Source organism: Limtongia smithiae (assembly GCF_038497785.1).
Source record: "Limtongia smithiae strain NRRL Y-17922 unplaced genomic scaffold V1518scaffold_1, whole genome shotgun sequence".
NCBI lineage: Eukaryota > Fungi > Ascomycota > Lipomycetes > Lipomycetales > Lipomycetaceae > Limtongia > Limtongia smithiae.
In genome coordinates this window covers 1,736,913-1,753,853 of record NW_027117622.1, presented here as the reverse complement: position 1 = coordinate 1,753,853, position 16,941 = coordinate 1,736,913, and the positions used below count along the sequence as shown (strand labels likewise).

Genomic DNA, 16,941 nt, shown 5'->3' with positions numbered 1-16,941 from the left:
CGCGGCGAGCGCCTGAGCGCTGTCCCGGGCGGCTGGGCGCATGGCGACGGGGCTGGTCGCTGCTCCCTTCCTCTTCTCCTCCATTCGCACCTGCCCGCGCTCTGCCCATACGTGCATGTCCATCGCAGACCGCTTTGCTCTCGTACCAGCAGTATGTCGGTTCTGTCGCCCCCTGTCGAAATCGGGACGCTCATCAGTGTGCTGATCAAGGCTGTAAGTTGCCGCTGCTGACTACTGTGTTTTAGCGTGGCGCTGCTGTGCTGACTCGATTACTCTCACCAAATAGAAAAACCTCCCGAACAGACGTACGCTCGGCAAGCAGGACCCCTTCTGCACGCTGCGTCTGGGACTTAACTCGCAGAGCACCAATATCGACCGCCGTGGTGGGCAGCGGCCGGAATGGAACCACGAGTTGCGGTTCACGGTCACAGACACGGACGAGAGCATGAAGCTTGCAGTGTTGGACGATAATGACTCGCGTCAGGAGCTCATTGGCGACACCATTATCGATCTGAGGGAGGTGCTGCAGTCACGAGCAAAGATAGAGCATGACAAGTGGCACCCGATACAGTACCGAACCAGATACGCTGGTGAGATCTACATTGAAATGACCTTCTATCCGAATGTACGTGTTGTTGGGGGACTGTTGCAGGTTCGAAGATACTAATTAAGTGTGTGTACAGAAGGAGTATGTGCGCATGGCAAGAGTGCGAGAAGCATATGCGAAGAAAGTAGCGATCGGTAATCCTACGGAGAGAGTACCGGTGGACCGATCGCCGGTGGACAGAGTACCAGTCAGCGGAAGCCCGATCAGCCCGATTAGTCGTGAAAGGAGTTTCGTGCGACCGTTGCCTGCTGCGCCAGTTATAGACGGAGTCCAGCAGCAGCAAGAGCAAGAGCAAGAGCAAGAGCAGCCACCTCAGCAGATCCAACTGCGGGGTGGCTCTGGGTACTACGACCGTACGACGGATCTATGCGGAGACATGTTTGCAGAGCGCATTCCGCGCAGACACTCTGTAGCTACGGCAGGTGAGATGTACCCAGAACCGCGCCAGCCTCAGCAGCCGCCACATGGATCATACTACAGCGGCGCGATGGGCGACGGACCGTACTTGGAACGAGTTGCGCGCCGAAACACAGTGCAGGATACCTACGCGGCAGCACCAGAACCATACGAGGATCGCTACGGCAGCGGAGATGCTGACGACGATGGTGGCTATGATCGCGGGTACCACACGCCAACGCGCCGATTCGAGCCGCTGCCGGTGTACCATGCTGCCAGTGCACACCAGTATGTGCCACAGCCACCATCACATTACGAGCAGGTACAGCGCCGGCCTTTGCCGGCGGTACCAGGGGTGCATGGCGGACAGTCGTCGCCGGGACGGGTAGGGAGGTCGGAGTACTATTAGCAAGGGTCTAACGTCATCTCAGTTATATTTCAGGCATTGTGCTTTTTGGGAGAAAAAGAAAACACAAAAAAAGGACGTAAATACAATGAGAGGTGGGCAATTCGGAGCGGTGATAGTTAGCATAATGGACAACCTTGACAAAGAGGCAAAAAACCGATCTGCAAGCTAATATAATTCCAGTCCTACAATACAACACTCATATTCGGATCAAAGGCATGATATATAATTATGAGAGACAGGAGGGGTGGCGCAAGCGCGCAGCTCGAAGAGGCGCAAGCATGGGGGAGCGAGTTCGAAAGGAGGGTGACGTGAAGGGTACAGAAGGGGCGTAACGTGGGGAGCAGGGCGAGGGATCGAGCGACGACGGCGACAGGGAGGAGAGGTAACTAACAGCATTTCGAAGACTCCTTCTTGTCCTCGTCCGGGGAGGGCGTGAACCGGATGGTGGTGCCCTCGGTGGGCCGGGAGGTGGTGTTCTCGTTGGCCTGCTCAAGCTGCTTGGCGGAGACGATGCGATAGATCTCGGTGAGAATGGTCTTGAAGGCTTCCTCCACGTTGGACGCGTTGAGAGCGGAGGTCTCGATAAAGGAGAGATTGTTCTCGCGGGCAAAGGCCTCGGCCTCCTCGGTACTGACGGCACGCTGCTGTCGCAAATCGGACTTGTTGCCGACGAGCATGATAACAATGTTGGAGTCCGCATGGTCGCGGAGCTCCTTGAGCCATCGCGTCGCGTTCTCGTATGTAGAGTTCTTTGTAATGTCGTAGACGAGCAGGGCGCCAACCGCACCACGATAGTAAGCATTGGTGATGGCACGGTAGCGCTCTTGACCGGCAGTATCCCAAATCTGCGCCTTAATAGTCTTGCCGTCGACCTCGATGGATCGCGTGGCGAACTCGACGCCGATGGTGGACTTCGACTCCAGGTTGAACTCGTTACGCGTGAAACGCGACAGTAGGTTAGACTTGCCAACGCCGGAGTCGCCGATAAGGACGGCTGCAAGGGGATGTTAGCAGATGGATGGGACTGGCGGTGATGGTCCCGGAGGGGGGTTTGCGCGACCGGGGGGAATTCGCAGCGCGGCATGCGTACCCTTGAAGAGATAGTCGTACTCGTCCTGGGCCATTGCGGAAAATGATAGGCGCGGGTGGGGGGATAGCGGGGGCGGCGACGAGGGAAACGGGGGCTGGATGCGTGAAGGACGGGGTGGTGAGCGAGGGGGGAGACGGTGGAGGCGGAGTGCAGGACGGACAGGGAGTAAGGCCGCTGTTGTTGGCTGCGCTGCGGCAGGCGGCACAACTGCGCATATTCTTCGTGGTTGAGCCACAACACACTGGGCAGCCGCAGTTGTGCCTCGAACGCGACGTGATTGTGCGCGTGCGCGCCTGGCATTTTGGGCAAGACGACGTGCGCGCACGACGCGTTCGCAGAGAGGCCTGCAAAGATCTCTACTCCGCACTATTCCCCATCGCCGCTCCTCCCAGCTATGGCCGACCGCCAAGTCAAATCAAAGCTCCGAAAGGAGTCCAAAGTGGTGCGTCGATGATGTATTCCTGCTGATCGCCGTCGTTGCCAGCGAATATTGATATTTGTGCTACAGGTCAACGAGGCCGCGGAGCTCAAGCGCCGCGAGCACCAGAAGCAGCTCCACCGCAAGCGTCAGGATGAGGGCATGGCTCGCTACGCCGATGAGGCCAAGACTGAGGATTCGGAAAAGGCCGCCGTCTTCCGTCGCTACGAGGCCTACAAGCGCGAGTCGCAGTTCCCAGTCGGCGTCAAGGACCTCAAGATCGCGATCGACCCCAAGAACCAGGTCATCGTCGTGCCCATCTGCGGTCGGCCAGTGCCGTTCCACATCAACTCGCTCAAAAATGCGAGCAAGAACGACGAGGGCGAGTACGTCTACATTCGCCTCAACTTCCTCACGCCAGGCCAGGGCGGTGTAGCAAAGAAGGATGATTTGCCCTTTGAGGACCCCAGTGCGCACTTTGTCCACAGCTTGACCTACCGCAGTCGTGACACCGAGCGTATCACCGATATTTTCCGTGGAATTCAGGACATGAAGAAGAATGCGGTCAAGAAGGAGCTAGAGCGCAAGGAGCTTGAGGATGTCGTGGAGCAGAACAACCTCATCGAAGTTAAAAACCGCCGTCCCATCCGGCTCGACAACATCTTCGTGCGACCCGCCCCCGACGGCAAACGCGTCGCCGGTGCGCTCGAGATACATCAGAATGGTCTGCGCTACCAGTCCCCCATTCGGACTGACCACCGCATCGACATCGTCTTCTCTAACATCAAGCACCTCTTCTTCCAGCCATGTGACCACGAGCTCATCGTCCTCATCCACGTCCACCTCAAGAGCCCTATTATGATTGGCAAGCGGAAAACGCAGGAGGTGCAGTTCTACCGCGAGGCCTCTGACATCCAATTTGACGAGACCGGCAACCGCAAACGGAAGTACCGCTACGGCGACGAGGACGAGCTCGAGGCCGAGCAGGAGGAGCGCCGACGCCGCCACGCGCTCAATAAGGAATTCCGTACTTTTTCTGAGAGGATATCTGAAGCTTCTAACAGCTCCTTCGACGTCGATATCCCATTCCGTGAACTTGGGTTCAATGGTGTACCCTTCCGCGCCAACGTGCTCTGCCAGCCTACAACGGAGTGCCTCGTCCAGCTCATCGACCAGCCATTCCTGGTCATTACCCTCTCCGACATCGAGATCGCACATCTCGAGCGCATCCAATTTGGTCTGAAGAACTTTGATCTCGTTTTTGTCTTCAAAGACTTCTCCCGACCAGTGTCTCACATTAACTCGATCCCCATGGATCAGCTTGACCACGTTAAGGACTGGCTCGACGAGGTCGAAATTCCTTACTCCGAAGGTCCCCTTAACCTCAACTGGGCCACTATCATGAAGACTGTCACCTCCGACCCCCACTCTTTCTTTGACCAGGGCGGCTGGTCCTTCTTAGATAACGACTCCGACTCGGAGGGCAGCGGCGCATCCGAGCCCGAGTCTGAGTTCGAGGTCTCGGATCTTAATCCCGAGGATGAGTCGGACGCGTCTGACTACGATGAGGACGATGACGAGGCCAGCGCGTCTGCCGGCGGGTCGGAGGAAGACGACGACGATGAGGACGGTGGTGACGAAGACGAAGACGACATGTCAGATTAGGCGCGCATTTGTAATGCTGCTGGCTTGTGCCACGTACTCCTGTAGAAATACCTATGTAACTATCTGTTTGTTTATGTATGCATGCCATGAATTCGTGAAGTTCGGCCCCATTGAACAAGCGCGGGTGGTAGAGTGCGCCTATTAGCGGTGCGGCTGGGAGTTTGGCCGGTGCCCAAGAAAAAAAATGCCACTGCCGCAGGCAACACAACTTCACCAGCCAAGAGCACCGTACACCCCCCACAACCCTCCTACGCCGCCTCCGCCCCCTCACCACCACTCGCACACGCGACGCAAAGCATCTGCATGACGTATCCGCCGGTCGTGTCGTCCCCGTCTGCGCCCCCGCCTCCACACCCCCCCGCCGCGCCGTCTCAGCCATTCCCCCGCCACGGGCCCCCGCCCCGCAAGCAGCCTCGCCATCAGCACAACAACAGCACCAGCGGCGCCCGCAGCACTCCTCGCAGCGTGCTTCCCATCGACGCCGTGCTGCCGCTGCAGGTGCCGCCGCCAGCTACTGGCCTTCACCACCATCACCACCACCAACATCACGCCCCGCCTCCGCACCCTCCGCATCCGTCCGCGCCCCTGTCCGTCTACGCAACCGCATACACAAGCCCGCCGCCAGTATCATCCACTCACATCATCTACGCGCCGCAGCAGCAGCTGCTTCCGCTCCCGCCGCTTTACCCCCTGCAGCCGCTCTCCCACAAATATGCGCCCCAGTTTGTTACTACTGCCCCTGCCAACGTGGCGCCGGCGATGAACATGCGCGTGCCTCCGCCCCACGTCCGCGTCACGGCACAGCTACCCATCGTCGTGGCCGGCCCACCGATTGCGGCAGAACCGAGTCCATACGACCGCATGGCTCCCGTCGCACTTGCGATGCCCGAGCACCTTCTCCCGCTGGCGCCGGTGGAGATCGTCAAGACTACCCCCGCAGCTAGCACTCGCCCTGCTGTCCGGCTAGCCCCTACATTCACACATCCTACGGATATTACGGCTCCTTCAAAATTCCGTGCAAAGGTAGTTTGCCCTCTTGGTGGTTTGTTTTAGCCCTCTGCTCACAGCTTGCTCATCAGTTGCCGTGGTTTTCGTCCCCCGAATCAGCATACCCAACAAAGCGCAGCAGGAAGAGCAAAAAGCACCTCCTCGCACGAATACGGCAGCTCGAAACCGACCTCGGCATCACATATGATCAAGTCATCGAACAGTCGGCCAAATTCGACCTAGATCTTACACTTCTGTACAGGCAGCGGCTGAGGCACAACGATGACGGGTGTGCCGGGGCTGGCGAACCTGCGGAAACTGCCTCAAATATATCGTCGCCTTTTACACCACTTCCTACCACTGCCGCCGACAAAGCGGAGCCACAGACCACAGCATCACCTGACGCGTCATGTCCCAACTCATCCACAACTACCACAACAGCATCAGAGCGCTCTGTCCTCAAATCATGGGCAGATATCGTCAAGCCCGCCGGAGGCGCCTCAACTATAGCACCGGCATCAAACACAGCGCCGACGCGAGTAGTTGCGCGACAACTACAAGTCGGAACCGGCGGTCCGCCATTATCTACCCCCTCGGAGCCCCTGTCACCATCCTCCACATCCACATTATCATCCGCGACTCATTCGTCTGATGCCACTGAAATAGAAGCGTCAGTCAGTCCGGCAGCACTAGACGACATCTTCGACGTTCCCGCCCCCATTCTCATGCAACGCGGTCTCGTCAATATGGGAAACATGTGCTTCATGAACTCGATTCTGCAGATCTTGCTCTATTGCGCACCATTTTACTCATTCATCGATATCATGAGCAGAAAGCTTGCTCACAGGTTCAATTCGGACACGCCGGTTCTAGATTCCTTAATACTGTTCATCCAGGAGTTCGATCCCAAGCTGGCGCGTAGCATTGGCAATATCGATACACCAGATCTACGGCAGTCGGAGCCATTCGTTCCCGAGTTCGTCTACAACGCCATCCGGAGCAATTCGTTGTTTGCGCACATGCGGCGTGGCCACCAAGAAGACGCTGAGGAGTTTCTCGGTTTTTTGCTGCACGGACTGCACGAGGAGTTTCTTCTAATCGCGAAGAATCTGCGGCAGAAGGACCTTTCGGCAGACGGTGGGACTGCTATGAACTTTGTCGAAGCTGCGCTCGCAGATTTGACGGTTGACGACGGCTCCGCTGAGGACGGATGGCTCGAAGTCTGCAAGAACCAAAAGTTTGCTGTGCGACGCGCCACGACTGTCTTGTCCTCGCCAATCACAAAGATCTTTGGCGGCCTGTTCAGATCCGTGGTTAATGCTGCTCATCAGAAGCCGTCTGTCACCTTGGATCCGTACCAACGCGTTCAGCTTGACATTTCCGACCCGCACGTGCACACAATCGAAGATGCGTTGGCGAAGATCTCGCAGCCAGAGGTGATCAAGGAGTACAAGACCAGCCACGGTGAGCTGGTAGAAGCAAACAAGCAGACTTTACTTGAGCGTCTACCAAAGGTCCTGATACTGCATCTCAAGCGATTCCAGTTCGTCACAGTGGACGAGTCCTCGGGATACTCGACCGTTCAGAAAATCAGTAAAACGATCGGATTCAAGCGGAACTTACAGATTCCGACTGAATGCATCGCGCCGCAGCAACGCAATGCGGCTGTAAACTATGCATTATTTGGAGTTGTGTACCACCACGGCAAATCAACTGAAGGCGGCCACTATACCGTCGATTTGCACTACAAGCACGGTGACTGCTGGGTCAATTTCGACGATATCAATATCAAGCGGATAGACCCAGAGGCAGTGGAGGCGGTCTACGAAGACGAGAATTCGGCGCGCAAGCGGCTTCAAACTGGCAGCGACGCAGACGACCGCACGGCATATCTTTTATTTTACGAACGGATATAGTTGTACTGTCAGCATGAAAGGTTCTTAATTTGTTTACGGCGCGAGGTTTTTTCTCTAGGTTCCTAACTTCGCAGATTTTTGTACGTGTGGATGCGAGAAATGAAAAGCGGACAAAATGTAATAAATCCGAGAGCGTATCTTGATATAGACAACAAGGGTATACGCACTTGATAATTTTGCCACGGCTTCTACTCTCCTGCTGGCGTTGTTCTTTGTTGTATACGAAGTTTTTCACAATGCGATTTTCACAATGCGATTTGACAGTCGATGCAGAGGCTACGACAGAGACAATTCTTTTTGCATTGTAGGCGGCAGTAAACTGTGCCGCCTGTGTTCCATTGTAATCCTACTGTATCAGTTAATGGAATTCTTAGCGAGAAAAGAGGGCAAGGGGACTGACCGGGGGGGTGTTTACGCCGCCGAGAGCACGTCGCGATGCGCGGCTGCGTGCGGCGGTGACTTTGTGCTCGGGCTCACCTCTACATGTCGACGCGGCATCAACCACCATCGACACATGCCACAACATCACGCCTCCATCTAGACGCATCGACACCGCGGATTCTTCTTGAACCAATGGCGCCTGTTGCACGCAAGGCCGCGCAGCCGGCCGATGTGGCGTCCCTGGGCACAGGCAAATCCATCAAGGCTGAGCTGCGCCAGGGTCCAGCAGCAGCAGCCGCTGAGTCGGCGACATCAGCAGCACCTACAACATTAACCACGAACGGCGGCGACAACGACATTACAACCGACGCACCGGATGGCACTACGACACCGCAGCTTGCGGTGTATTATCAGGTCGTCATGGACTTCTTTGCGAACGCCACGCCCCACCAGCTTGCATTGGTTGCTGGCGTTGTCATCCCCGCCCTCGCGTTTCTTTTCGGCATTCCGCTATTTTTCATGCTCGTCGGCATTGGAATCGGCATCGGCGTCTCGTTTCACGTGTTAAATCCCTGGCGCGACGGACAGCCACTGCAGGAGCTGCCGTGGAAGAGGGGCGGCAAGACGCGCGCGGCGTATTTTAGCGGGGTACGTCCATGCACATCGGTTAACGTGATTCGAGCACACGTCGCTGACTTGGCTATGATTTAGGAATTTCGGCCGGTTATTCAAAGTTCGTATGTTCCTGGCGAACCTGTCGAAAATGCGATCAAGAGAGCTGTGGATATGATCATCACAGGTTATGTCGACTCCTGGTATTCTCCTCTAGACCTAGACGATCCATCTTTTGTTTCGTATGTCCCTATACTATTGGCGGTACGAGCCATGTGCTGACAAGATTACAGGGCCACGCGACAGGCCCTAATCGACACAGCAAACGCGTTCGCATACCAACAGGCCAGCAAACGCCCCGAAGATCTATTCCTCGTCCTCGTTTTCTCGACCGTCAATACATTCATCGTCTTTCTCCGCGAGCTGCGCACAGTGGTCGAATCGTTTTCGACCAGCGATGGCGGCATACACGACTACATCGTCGCGTACCCCGAGTCCGCGCTGGCGCAGACCGTCGATCCTGAGGTGCAGAAGCAGAAGCTACGAAACGCGTCGAATAACCTCGTGCAGACATTCTTGCCAGTGCTGGATATTCGACGGTCCCCGATTGCGTTGTTGCTCAGAGGGATATTGTCTAAATACGTACTCGAGGCCATCGTGGACTCGTTCTCGGATCCGGATGCTGTTAATGGATGGATTATTTATTTCTTGCAAAAGGAGAAGAATATTAAGGAATTGGCGAAGTCGTATGACGCAAACAGCAGTGACGCGGCGAGGAAAGCCACTGGCGTGGACTCTGCAGGCTCTCCGGGAGCTTCAGTCCAGCGGACACACAGTCAATCGAGCGTGCAGCTTTCCACAACGACGCAAGCTGGCCCGCGGCCATCGACTGATTCCCGACGACCACTCTCGCTATCGACTCGTACGAGGCCAAAGAGTTCGATCGAGAACAATCATATCGACGCAGTGTCAGCACAGTCTCAGCGCCGCGAAGTACAACGGAAGCCAGTCGAGATTTCCGAGGACCTCAAAATTTCAGAGTTTGGTGCTATAGACTCTCAGGATATTACGGCGTCGTTTGATTCTGATAGAACACCGACGGCAGATACATATGCAGACGCTCACTCGGAGGCAGAAACGCCTAGTGGTGGTGTGTCGAGAAAGCTCGTGGACGGCGATATCACGTCGATGGAGATACCATCAGTCTCAGGGGAGCCTCAGCCATCGCGCATGGTATATGTACCGCCGACGAGCTTTGAAGAAATGTTCCAGCTTCCCGAATTCAGCCACACCACCAACAACGCAGCGCCCAGGTCTAGTTTAAGCGGCAGCAACCACAGTGCTCCACAGCCTGGACTGTCCGTCGTTTCGACGTCACCATCAAGCATATCATCACAGCCTACGACATTTAAGACCTCTCCTCCCGCGTACCCGCGTCGCCAGCCGCCGGTTGAGCTGCCCGCGCATACATTATTCGAGTCTCACATCACCGTCATCGATTCTACAGCCGAAAACAAACAATTATCCAAGGTAATGTCGTCAAGGCCGTCTGGGTTTTACTCACTCGTGATTGAGCCTGCCGACGCAGCACCCGGGTGGATGGCGATGCGGAATATCGCGGAATTTGAAAATCTCCATTCGGTGTTGCACAAGCTGGCAACACTGGCTGGAATTACTTCATTTCCTGATATTTTCCCACAATGGAGCGGGTCGACACGTGCAGAATACTGCCAGGAGCTGCAGATATATATACAACGGGTCGTGAATACGCGGGAGCTCGCAGATTGTGAGGCCATGAAAAAATTTGTCGATAAAAAGGAGGGCCCGGCAGAACGGCGGTGGCAGAAGCCGCCTGCGATACTCAAGCATGCTCAAGATAACGTGCGTGAAGCTATTTCAAAGGCTACACAGCAGAAGCGGAATCCTCAGTCAAGGCACTCCGGACCTGATATTCCTTCCAACCAGAGAATGTCTTTGCAATTACACAGCGGCCTGCAACAGCAGCAACAGCAGCAACAAGGATTACGTCTAGCTGGTGTCGTCAATGCGGGTGGTTTCCAGAATATGCTTAACGGTCCCGACTTCTCGGGTATAGCTGCCAGTGTGCGGACGTTTACTAATAACGTGGGGGGCGCTGTTAATAACGCAGAACGGGCATTTGCGAAAAAGATCCAGGATGCGCAGTCTGCGTTTGACGGATATAATTCCAGTATCAACAACAGCACTTCAAGTTTAACTAGCATGGATAACTCGAACGCGATGGGGCCGCGACCATCGTCGATAGTGGTGGACGAACCTGCGAACATGCAGTCGGCGGAGCACTCAGATTCATATCTCCCTGACCTCGGGCGACAGACAACCGTGGCATCTGTGGCATCTGCATCTGCATCCGCGCCATCGCTAACACTGAGCGAAACGCATTCGTCATCCGACGCTGAAGGCGTGGATGACAGTGCGCCGGTGGAGCCGATTGCGGCGGAGAACCGACTGGCATCCAGTCACCCGCGCAGCGCTCTTGACGATATGCGGCCGTTTGGGATCTCGACGATCAACGAGCCGCTTACCCAGAGTGAAACGAACTCGATTATTGACACAGTGTTTAAGGCGGTTACGGAGGTGTTTTTGCTGTCGAACGCGTGGAACGTGCGGCGGTCGCTCTTGACTGTGCTACGTGGGCTTTTGTTGCGAGACGGGTCGTCGTCGGTCGAGGGCATCCGGCAAGCGGTGCAGAAAGACATCGTTGATAAATACTCTTCTGAAGAAGAGCTTTCGCGCAAACTTCACGACGTGATCAACGCCGTCTGGCCCGATGCCGAGCGGACAGCCATGAAGGAGCAAGCAAAGGCAGCGTTGGACTCACGTGCACTCAAGGAGGAAGCCAGGAAGATGTTCATCTCCAACGCCATGCCAGACGCGATAAAGAGTGTCATGGGCACGGCTGCGAGTGCGCAGGCGCTGGAGTACGTGTTTGATGTGCTCCAGAATAAGAACATTGCGCGAGGGCTGGTGCTGGATTTGCTGATGGACGTGATCACAACGTCGCTGATGTGAGTTGTTTCTCTGTACATAATATTTTCGCAGAGCGAATACGGAGCGATGGGGAGGAGAGAGCAGGGCATATGTACGATGCGTTAATTGGAGCCTCTGTCGAATGGCCTAGAGGGAGTTGTATGAAAATGCAATCAGTGCGAATGCGCCTGTTAAGGGATGCCTGGCCTGCTACCGAGTACGAAGGACCTAGAAGCCGAATACGAGTGCGGCTGTGGCGAGCTCGGGACGGGACACGGGACAACCGGAATTTGAGTTGCTCTATTGGCAATACACAACGCCCGGCGCCGTGTTGATATCTGGTCCCCGACACTCCCAGTCGTTTCTCCATATACACATTAGCGCGCAATTGCATTTTGTCTTCCGCTGCGGCGCGCTCGGTGGATGGTAAATTAGTTCGCGTATATTTGTTTTGGTACTGATCTTTCGATACCGTGTTTTTTTGCGTCAACAACAACAGCAACAGCAATGGTGACGACGCGTTCGGCGACGGGCAAGACCCCCAAGAAACCAACCAACCCCGACTTTGTCGACATGTCTGTCCGCACCCGCCGGAAGGCGGTTCCGTCTGGTACTAACGAGGACGGCGCTACGGAAGGCACCACGCCCGAGAGCCTGGTTGGGGACCCAGTAACTGTGAAGAAGTCAGAGTCTGTGGGCTCTCGTATGGTGGAGGAGGGCAAGCATGTGGAGTACGACTTTGGCGGCCCATTTGGTGTGTCGGCGATGATGATCGGGTTCCCGCTGCTTATGTGGTATCTTTGGATTTGTGCAACATACTACGACGGCCACCTCACTTTCCCGACAGAGCAGGAGACAGTCAAAGACTTTTTGGAGCGCCTGTACGGCCACTTTCTAGACGGCGCGTTCCCGGACTTGAAGGCGTGGATTCTGGTTTGGGGATTTTTGGGGTTTGAGGCTGTTCTCTACTGCACGCTTCCCGGCGTGTCAACGCAGGGATTGCCGCTTCCACACGAGAATAACAAGCGGCTGCCGTACTATTGCAACGCCATATGGAGCTTCTACACCACAATGGTCGTTGCAGCGGCGTTGCATGTCACTGGAATCTTCCCCATCACGACGCTGATTGACAGAGTCGGCAACATTATGTCGGTATCAATCATCTCCGGCGTGACTCTTCCGTTCGTGCTCTACTTCTGGGCGTGGGCGACCAAGAACCAGCACCGCATGTCGGGTAACTTCATCTATGACGTATTCATGGGTGCTGTGCTGAACCCGCGCATCGGAATGATCGATCTCAAAATGTTCTATGAGGTCCGGTTGCCATGGTTCATCCTGTTCTTCCTCTCCGTATCTACAGCGGTGCGCCAGTTTGAGCAATACGGCTACGTAAGCCCACAGGCCGCGTTCGTCGTGCTCGCGCACTGGCTGTATGCTAATGCGTGCAGCAAGGGCGAGGAGCTCATCGTGCCGACATGGGACATGTACTACGAGAAGTTCGGTTTCATGCTACTGTTCTGGAACATGGCCGGTGTGCCGTTCACGTACTGCCACTGCACGCTGTATCTCGCGAATCACGCCCCGTCGGAGTACCAGTGGAGTGTGTACTACAACGTCGCAATCTACACGATGTTGCTGGGCGCGTACTACATCTTCGACACGACGAACTCGCAGAAGAACCGCTTCCGCCAGCAAATGTACGGTACCCTCGTTGTCCGCAAGGCCTTCCCCCAGCTGCCGTGGCAGACGATCAAGAACCCGACCTACATCAAATGCAAGAACGGCGGCACACTGCTCACCTCCGGCTGGTACAGGTACGCGCGCAAGATCCACTATACCGTCGACTTCTGCCAGAGCTTGTCGTGGGGCCTGATCACCGGTTTCGGCTCCCCGTTGCCTTACTTCTATCCCGTCTTCTTTTTCTGCGTTCTCAGCCATCGTGCGTTCAGAGATATCCAGCGATGTAAGCTAAAGTATGGCGATGACTGGAAGGAGTACGAGCGGCAGTGCCCGTACCTCTTCATACCCTTCGTTTTTTAAATGAAGGATTATTATCCTGGGCGAGGAACCACGACAGTGCAAGGCATTTACTTGTGCTTGCGAAATATCGCGTCACTTTCCTTCTTTAGAATTTGGGCAACTTTAGTCACTCGGATTGGAGACATGTTTTAGTAGCGTATGACTAGTTAAAACTATTTTGAATATGATTTTGATATCTCAGACGCCAGAGGCTTATTACAAAATGGTGTCGAGCCATGAAATTGAGGTTATAGATGAATTATGTTGCTAACATGAACAATCTAATGACACCACGGCTACTCAGACGTGACATGACAACTGATATAACAATCTAATTATTCTTTATCATTTCCGTCCAAGTTTCATCCAGGCAGGTGGCTTTGTTAGCTTGGACGGTCCGCCAGCACCAAGCACTCTGCCAGCTGGGCCGCTACCACCCAGCGTCCGAGGCTTCATCTTCTTATCCTCCTCCTCTTCCTTCGGTTCCGACTCGAACGTCTTCATCGTCGAAATATCCTGCGCTTGCTGAAGCACCTCCGGCCGCAACGCCTGTGTCGGGAGCTTGTACCCGCTGCCGAGCTGTTCCTCGATTTTCTCCAAGTCCCATGCAAAGTAGATGATTTCGCGCGAGCCAAAGTGTAGATCAGACACCAGCATTTGCCTCGGGTCGCGCAGGATTCGACGAGGTGGGGTGACGAAGAAGTAGAACGGAATCATGGGGTCTGCCAGCGAGAAGCGCACGAAGGTCATCACGTCGCCGATTGTCTCGGTCGCTTTGAAGGTGCTGAGGAGTTGGCTTTGGTCAGGAAACCGGATCCGTACTTCGCACTGTTCCGTCCGTGGTCAGTCGACAGGCTGCAATACACATCAATTAGCACATACCTTCAGTATATTTGCACGACTCTCCGCTTCTTGCTTTCGCCGCAATTCCTTCGTAAGCATAGGACCGCCTTCGGTAAGTTTCCGGGATTTGTTTGTAAGCAAGTTCTGATACGCTTGTGCTCTGCCTGTCGACATTTCGTAGATGTCTTCGTCGAAATCTGTATAGAGTGTCAGACATCGCCAACCCGTATAAGTGGAGCGAGTAGCGGTGGTGCTACCTGTCTTTGGATCAACCGTCAACGCTGAAGCTGTGTATACCGATGCTTGCCGCTGTTCGGCTTTCGTTGGCGAGGTAGGAGCTGTTGTTATTGCTGGCGCAGCTGTCGCCGCTGACAGTGCTGCTTCTGCTGTGTTCGACGATGCGGGGACGTTCTCAACGGGCGCTGAGGTCGCCGCGACCCCCTCTATAACCGCGTCTTCTTCTGACATCACGTTCCAGTCGTGGAGATTGTCGATGTAGTGAAGTAATGGGGTTGCGTGCGTGCGAAGTTAGGTCCTTCTAGAGCTTGATCGGGAGCTATGTTGAAGGTACGTGGTCCTCATCACGACGGACAAGCGCGAGCTCCCAACCTGCGCTCCCAAACGAGAACATGTCGACGCGTCCGCAATTACTGAGATTCTTCTTTCTAGTCTACGCGCAGATTCGTTTAACAGAGCCAGTACGGCACTCAGATACTTTGTTTTCTTGAGATCTTTGTCAGTATGTATGTATTTGGAGCATTGCCGCAGATTTGAGCGACATGACGCAGCGCTGGTAGCGGCTTGGTCGAACCTACCTGGAACGCGTACACAGCGCTCTTTGCCTACCGCCCCGTCCTCTGTCTCCTGTTCTGTCTCCTGTTCTCTCTCCAACTTCGATCTTCAGAGCTTTGAGCCTCACGAGGCGTGATCTGGTGTTCTACGATACTGCTCCCCATCATGGTTTTGACGGTACGCGAACCGCGGCACTTTGATTGCCGCTGCCACCGCTGACGACATCCTCCTGCGTAACAATTTACTACTGATATTTATCATAATTTACTTATAGCTTGGTTTAGTTATCATTTATCCATTCGCTATTTCAAGCTGTAGGCCGGCGACGTGTCTCTCTTTGACCTTCCACTTACGGCGACCCACTCATGCTGGTTCTCTATTCAAGCCCATCGAGCACTTCATATCTTCCCCCCTTGTAGTTTGTAGCTATTTGTCAGACCAATGACTCGGCTAGTGTTCGAGCAATAATTTTCGTAGCGAAGAGCCCGTATCAGAGGGGCAAAGCGATCATCAAGTTAAGAGATGTACAATAAATCTCTAAGCACGGCACAGCAAAGCTAAGCTTGAAAATGAGCTTCATACATCGTCTGTAAATCATGTAATATTATGAACTGCCGCAAGTCATGACAATAAAGACCATAGATGCGCACCAATTTTATCGGGTTGGCTGGAACTTAGAAGTCGCAACTTCAAGAGGCACATTGGCTTAAATCGCGACGTTTGAGCCGCACCATCGCCAGTATTATGCTTAATCTGCTCGTGACTGTAGTTCCGTATCAATAATTTGGTTCATTCTGTTGATTAACTGAGTTATTTAGTTCTTTGAAATGTCAAGTAGAGAATTTAATTTTGCGGTCTAAAGCTAGGACGTACCTCGCACTCCATCTTAGTTCTATACCTCTCTACCACGTGTCTGAGATGTTCGACCAAGAAGTGCCTCTCTTCACTACCCCATCGCATAACCTTGCGCACGTCTAACCTATCCGACTTGGGTTAGCACCCCGCCTTCTATGTAGCTAGAGTTATGGGCCTATGTTGTGTCTGCGCGACTTTTTCCCGGACCGGCGCAGATTGGCCGTAAGACAGCCGTATCATTGACCTGCTTGTCCTCCGGATGTGATGTCCCTTCTTGTATAGCCATGAAATGCCATTTAATCTTTGTAACTTTAAGTTGAAAATATTTAGAGTGTAGTCCATTGGCACAAGTAGCTCTAGATAGTCTGGTTTCAGTATGAGAGAGTCATTCAAGTGCCAATTCGACGCGCCAAAGTTTACGCTCCGAAAGTGAATTCCCTCTCTCTCCCACACCCTGAGCTCAGCGTTACGCTCACATATTCCACCACGTAGCGCAGCTCTATGGCTTACCGCGTTTTCAGCACCGCGGTAATTTATTTTACATGTGTTCTGCGAACGGGACCCTAACTGGCACGCCTTGGATCACCATGGACGACAACGAAATCGAGAACATGCAGCAGACTAATACGCCCTCATCGTGCACGCTATAAACGACTGAACTGCCAGACTGCTCACCAACGAGAATGCAGAGTACGCTGAGGACGGCGAGTTCGTTGCTCCAGTCATTTTACCTCTGCTCGAGAAGAAGAAGAAGAAGAAGAAGAAGAAGAAGAGAATCCTTGCAGTGTCAGACAGCGCGCTCCTCTCGCTGAGTACGCTAATTCCGTTAACTGGATCCCCCATTATGCCGTTTCACTGCGCAAGTTCAAGCACCCCTCCTCTGTATCGCATGTCCCTCAGATGTCCAGTCCTGATTTATTGGTCTGACGACTTCTGACGACC

At 54.3% G+C, this 16,941-nt stretch overlaps 8 protein-coding genes across 8 annotated transcripts; 6 read left to right on the top strand and 2 right to left on the bottom strand.

Annotated features, from left to right (window-relative positions):
- The first annotated feature begins 16 nt into the window (after positions 1-16).
- On the top strand, positions 17-1,565 carry V1518DRAFT_410006 (C2 domain-containing protein). Its single transcript, XM_066902497.1, has 3 exons — positions 17-213; positions 287-625; positions 684-1,565. The coding sequence occupies exons 1-3, from the start codon at positions 154-156 to the stop codon at positions 1,410-1,412; spliced, it is 1,128 nt and encodes a 375-aa protein (XP_066762354.1). The 5' UTR covers positions 17-153; the 3' UTR covers positions 1,413-1,565.
- V1518DRAFT_410002 (ras family-domain-containing protein) lies at positions 1,413-2,642 on the bottom strand. Its single transcript, XM_066902496.1, has 2 exons — positions 2,503-2,642; positions 1,413-2,406 (listed from the first exon to the last, which is right to left on the bottom strand). Exons 1-2 carry the CDS (start codon positions 2,534-2,536, stop codon positions 1,799-1,801), a joined length of 642 nt encoding a protein of 213 aa, XP_066762353.1. The 5' UTR covers positions 2,537-2,642; the 3' UTR covers positions 1,413-1,798.
- A 54-nt stretch (positions 2,643-2,696) lies between these two features.
- V1518DRAFT_410000 (FACT complex subunit-domain-containing protein) lies at positions 2,697-4,684 on the top strand. The gene is made up of 2 exons (XM_066902495.1): positions 2,697-2,944; positions 3,011-4,684. Exons 1-2 carry the CDS (start codon positions 2,897-2,899, stop codon positions 4,583-4,585), a joined length of 1,623 nt encoding a protein of 540 aa, XP_066762352.1. The 5' UTR covers positions 2,697-2,896; the 3' UTR covers positions 4,586-4,684.
- A 117-nt stretch (positions 4,685-4,801) lies between these two features.
- On the top strand, positions 4,802-7,870 carry V1518DRAFT_409995 (uncharacterized protein). Its single transcript, XM_066902494.1, has 2 exons — positions 4,802-5,608; positions 5,665-7,870. Exons 1-2 carry the CDS (start codon positions 4,889-4,891, stop codon positions 7,486-7,488), a joined length of 2,544 nt encoding a protein of 847 aa, XP_066762351.1. The 5' UTR covers positions 4,802-4,888; the 3' UTR covers positions 7,489-7,870.
- Positions 7,871-8,061: 191 nt separating this feature from the next.
- V1518DRAFT_424917 (PXA domain-containing protein) lies at positions 8,062-11,532 on the top strand (the record flags this gene model as incomplete). Its single annotated transcript, XM_066905889.1, has 3 exons — positions 8,062-8,517; positions 8,581-8,723; positions 8,775-11,532. The coding sequence occupies 3 exons, from the start codon at positions 8,062-8,064 to the stop codon at positions 11,530-11,532; spliced, it is 3,357 nt and encodes a 1,118-aa protein (XP_066762350.1).
- A 232-nt stretch (positions 11,533-11,764) lies between these two features.
- Positions 11,765-13,692, top strand: V1518DRAFT_43571 (ergosterol biosynthesis ERG4/ERG24). The gene has a single exon (XM_066906270.1). The coding sequence runs from the start codon at positions 11,998-12,000 to the stop codon at positions 13,528-13,530; it is 1,533 nt and encodes a 510-aa protein (XP_066762349.1). The 5' UTR covers positions 11,765-11,997; the 3' UTR covers positions 13,531-13,692.
- V1518DRAFT_409991 (uncharacterized protein) lies at positions 13,686-14,930 on the bottom strand. Its single transcript, XM_066902493.1, has 3 exons — positions 14,610-14,930; positions 14,392-14,549; positions 13,686-14,337 (listed from the first exon to the last, which is right to left on the bottom strand). The coding sequence occupies exons 1-3, from the start codon at positions 14,818-14,820 to the stop codon at positions 13,855-13,857; spliced, it is 852 nt and encodes a 283-aa protein (XP_066762348.1). The 5' UTR covers positions 14,821-14,930; the 3' UTR covers positions 13,686-13,854.
- A 1,656-nt stretch (positions 14,931-16,586) lies between these two features.
- V1518DRAFT_424914 (uncharacterized protein) lies at positions 16,587-16,936 on the top strand (the record flags this gene model as incomplete). Its single annotated transcript, XM_066905888.1, has 2 exons — positions 16,587-16,636; positions 16,666-16,936. The coding sequence occupies 2 exons, from the start codon at positions 16,587-16,589 to the stop codon at positions 16,934-16,936; spliced, it is 321 nt and encodes a 106-aa protein (XP_066762347.1).
- Between the last annotated feature and the right edge of the window lie 5 nt (positions 16,937-16,941).

Bases quoted from the DNA above. Each gene is read 5' to 3' on its own strand.
- V1518DRAFT_410006 (XM_066902497.1), top strand. From the start codon at position 154: ATGTCGGTTCTGTCGCCCCCTGTCGAAATCGGGACGCTCATCAGTGTG. The intron at 214-286 runs GTAAGTTGCCGC...CTCACCAAATAG, and splicing joins TCAGTGTGCTGATCAAGGCT to AAAAACCTCCCGAACAGACG. The intron at 626-683 runs GTACGTGTTGTT...GTGTGTGTACAG, and splicing joins AAATGACCTTCTATCCGAAT to AAGGAGTATGTGCGCATGGC.
- V1518DRAFT_410002 (XM_066902496.1), bottom strand. From the start codon at position 2,536: ATGGCCCAGGACGAGTACGACTATCTCTTCAAGG. The intron at 2,407-2,502 runs GTACGCATGCCG...ATCCCCTTGCAG, and splicing joins GTACGACTATCTCTTCAAGG to CCGTCCTTATCGGCGACTCC.
- V1518DRAFT_410000 (XM_066902495.1), top strand. From the start codon at position 2,897: ATGGCCGACCGCCAAGTCAAATCAAAGCTCCGAAAGGAGTCCAAAGTG. The intron at 2,945-3,010 runs GTGCGTCGATGA...TTTGTGCTACAG, and splicing joins TCCGAAAGGAGTCCAAAGTG to GTCAACGAGGCCGCGGAGCT.
- V1518DRAFT_409995 (XM_066902494.1), top strand. From the start codon at position 4,889: ATGACGTATCCGCCGGTCGTGTCGTCCCCGTCTGCGCCCCCGCCTCCA. The intron at 5,609-5,664 runs GTAGTTTGCCCT...CTTGCTCATCAG, and splicing joins CTTCAAAATTCCGTGCAAAG to TTGCCGTGGTTTTCGTCCCC.
- V1518DRAFT_43571 (XM_066906270.1), top strand. From the start codon at position 11,998: ATGGTGACGACGCGTTCGGCGACGGGCAAGACCCCCAAGAAACCAACC.
- V1518DRAFT_409991 (XM_066902493.1), bottom strand. From the start codon at position 14,820: ATGTCAGAAGAAGACGCGGTTATAGAGGGGGTCGCGGCGACCTCAGCG. The intron at 14,550-14,609 runs GTAGCACCACCG...CACTCTATACAG, and splicing joins GACGGTTGATCCAAAGACAG to ATTTCGACGAAGACATCTAC. The intron at 14,338-14,391 runs GTATGTGCTAAT...CGGACGGAACAG, and splicing joins GTCGTGCAAATATACTGAAG to TGCGAAGTACGGATCCGGTT.